The 1,364-nt window shown below is 34.8% G+C and overlaps 1 protein-coding gene across 1 annotated transcript in view; it reads left to right on the top strand.

Annotated features, from left to right (window-relative positions):
* Nucleotides 1-309, top strand: part of LOC106774835 (benzyl alcohol O-benzoyltransferase-like) — a 1,654-nt gene extending 1,345 nt beyond the window's left edge. The window contains exon 2 of the mRNA XM_014661865.2: nt 66-309. Within this exon, the coding sequence (XP_014517351.1) occupies nt 66-309 (244 nt within the window). The remainder of the gene's footprint in view (nt 1-65) is intronic.
* The last annotated feature ends 1,055 nt before the right edge of the window (nt 310-1,364 follow it).

Below are 1,364 nucleotides of genomic sequence, written 5' to 3'. Positions count from 1 at the left end.
GGACGATGCTTATTCACAACTGTGAGGTCTTATATTGTGTCACATTTGGCACGTTTTAACTTTAGAGAAGTGGATTTTGGTTGGGGTGACGCTGTGTACGGTGGAGTAGCCAAAGCTGGGGTTGGGAGGTTCTTAGGAGTTTCGTATTTCTGTTCTGCTAAGAATGGAAAAGGAGAAGAAGGTATAATATTTCCGATTTGCTTACCTGTTGAAGCTATGGAGAGGTTTGCTGAAGAGTTTAACCTCATGCTAGGCAACAAAAACCAACCTGAAACCAGTTCTGCTACTTTCATAAAGTCTACCCTGTAGTAATCTGTATTTCATGGAATAATTTAGCTGATTTAAAAGATAGAATCTACACTAGTACGAAGTTACTTAATGTTTGTTGTGTTTATGAGTAATGTTAAAGGAGAAATTAACGTTTGTGAAAGGACAATGATATTTTAACAACTCTTTTTTAACAATTTTTTGACAATAGGAAATGTGCCACCATTTCATTGGTTTGTTTAAATTTATTTTAAAAAATTATTTGAAACTGACCAATCATAACTTGCCACGTATGCATTGTCAAAAAGAGTTGTTAAAGAGACTCTTTCTTTTGTGAAAAGGTCACCGACGTTAGTTTAGACTAAATATTTATAAAAAGGATCACTTCTCAACGCAAATTTGATAACGTCTTCACAACAACACGTGTCATTGTTGTATTGGGTCATTTTAAAAGAAAATTTAAAGAAATCTGATTTGGAAAAGGGGTCAGGGTTCCAAACTTCATTATTTTGAAACCATCATTCTTTGTTCAACACTCTCTCCTTTCTTTATTTTAGGGTTTTCAGTTTCAACTGTAGTTGTCTCTCTCCATTTTGTGCATTTCTCTCTCACGTTCACCAATCTCTGTTGATGCTCAACAATCTTTGTCATCGCTGGTGCCATTTGAAGTCTCTCTTTATCTCTTGAGTTCGTGATTTCAACAATCTACGTTCACCGATCTCTGTCGTTGATATGTTGAAAGTGTCTCCTTCAGTGTTGATTGTGTCGAAGTTCTGAGATTTTCTTGTGCAATGGATTCGTCCACTAACAATGGATATTTGAATAAGGTATGTACTTTTTTCTTTTCCGTATTGGGGTTGGCTTTTTGCTTTTGACTTTTGTTCAACATTATTAAAGTGTAATGAAAATTCTAGAAGAATGTAGAAGCACCTTAGAAAGTAGAATTCAAATGTAATACAAGTTCTAGAATGTTGTAGAAAAGCCTAAGATAGGAAGAAAAATCAAGAATAGTCTACATGTGTGAAAGTCCAGAACATCCCACATAAGTTATGGCTAGTATGTTCTAGAATATTCTATGGGTCTATAAATACCCATGA

This window comes from Vigna radiata, chromosome 10 (genome assembly GCF_000741045.1).
Source record: "Vigna radiata var. radiata cultivar VC1973A chromosome 10, Vradiata_ver6, whole genome shotgun sequence".
NCBI lineage: Eukaryota > Viridiplantae > Streptophyta > Magnoliopsida > Fabales > Fabaceae > Vigna > Vigna radiata.
The sequence above is the reverse complement of the archived record's forward strand: the minus strand, read 5'-3'. Positions and strand labels throughout refer to the sequence as shown.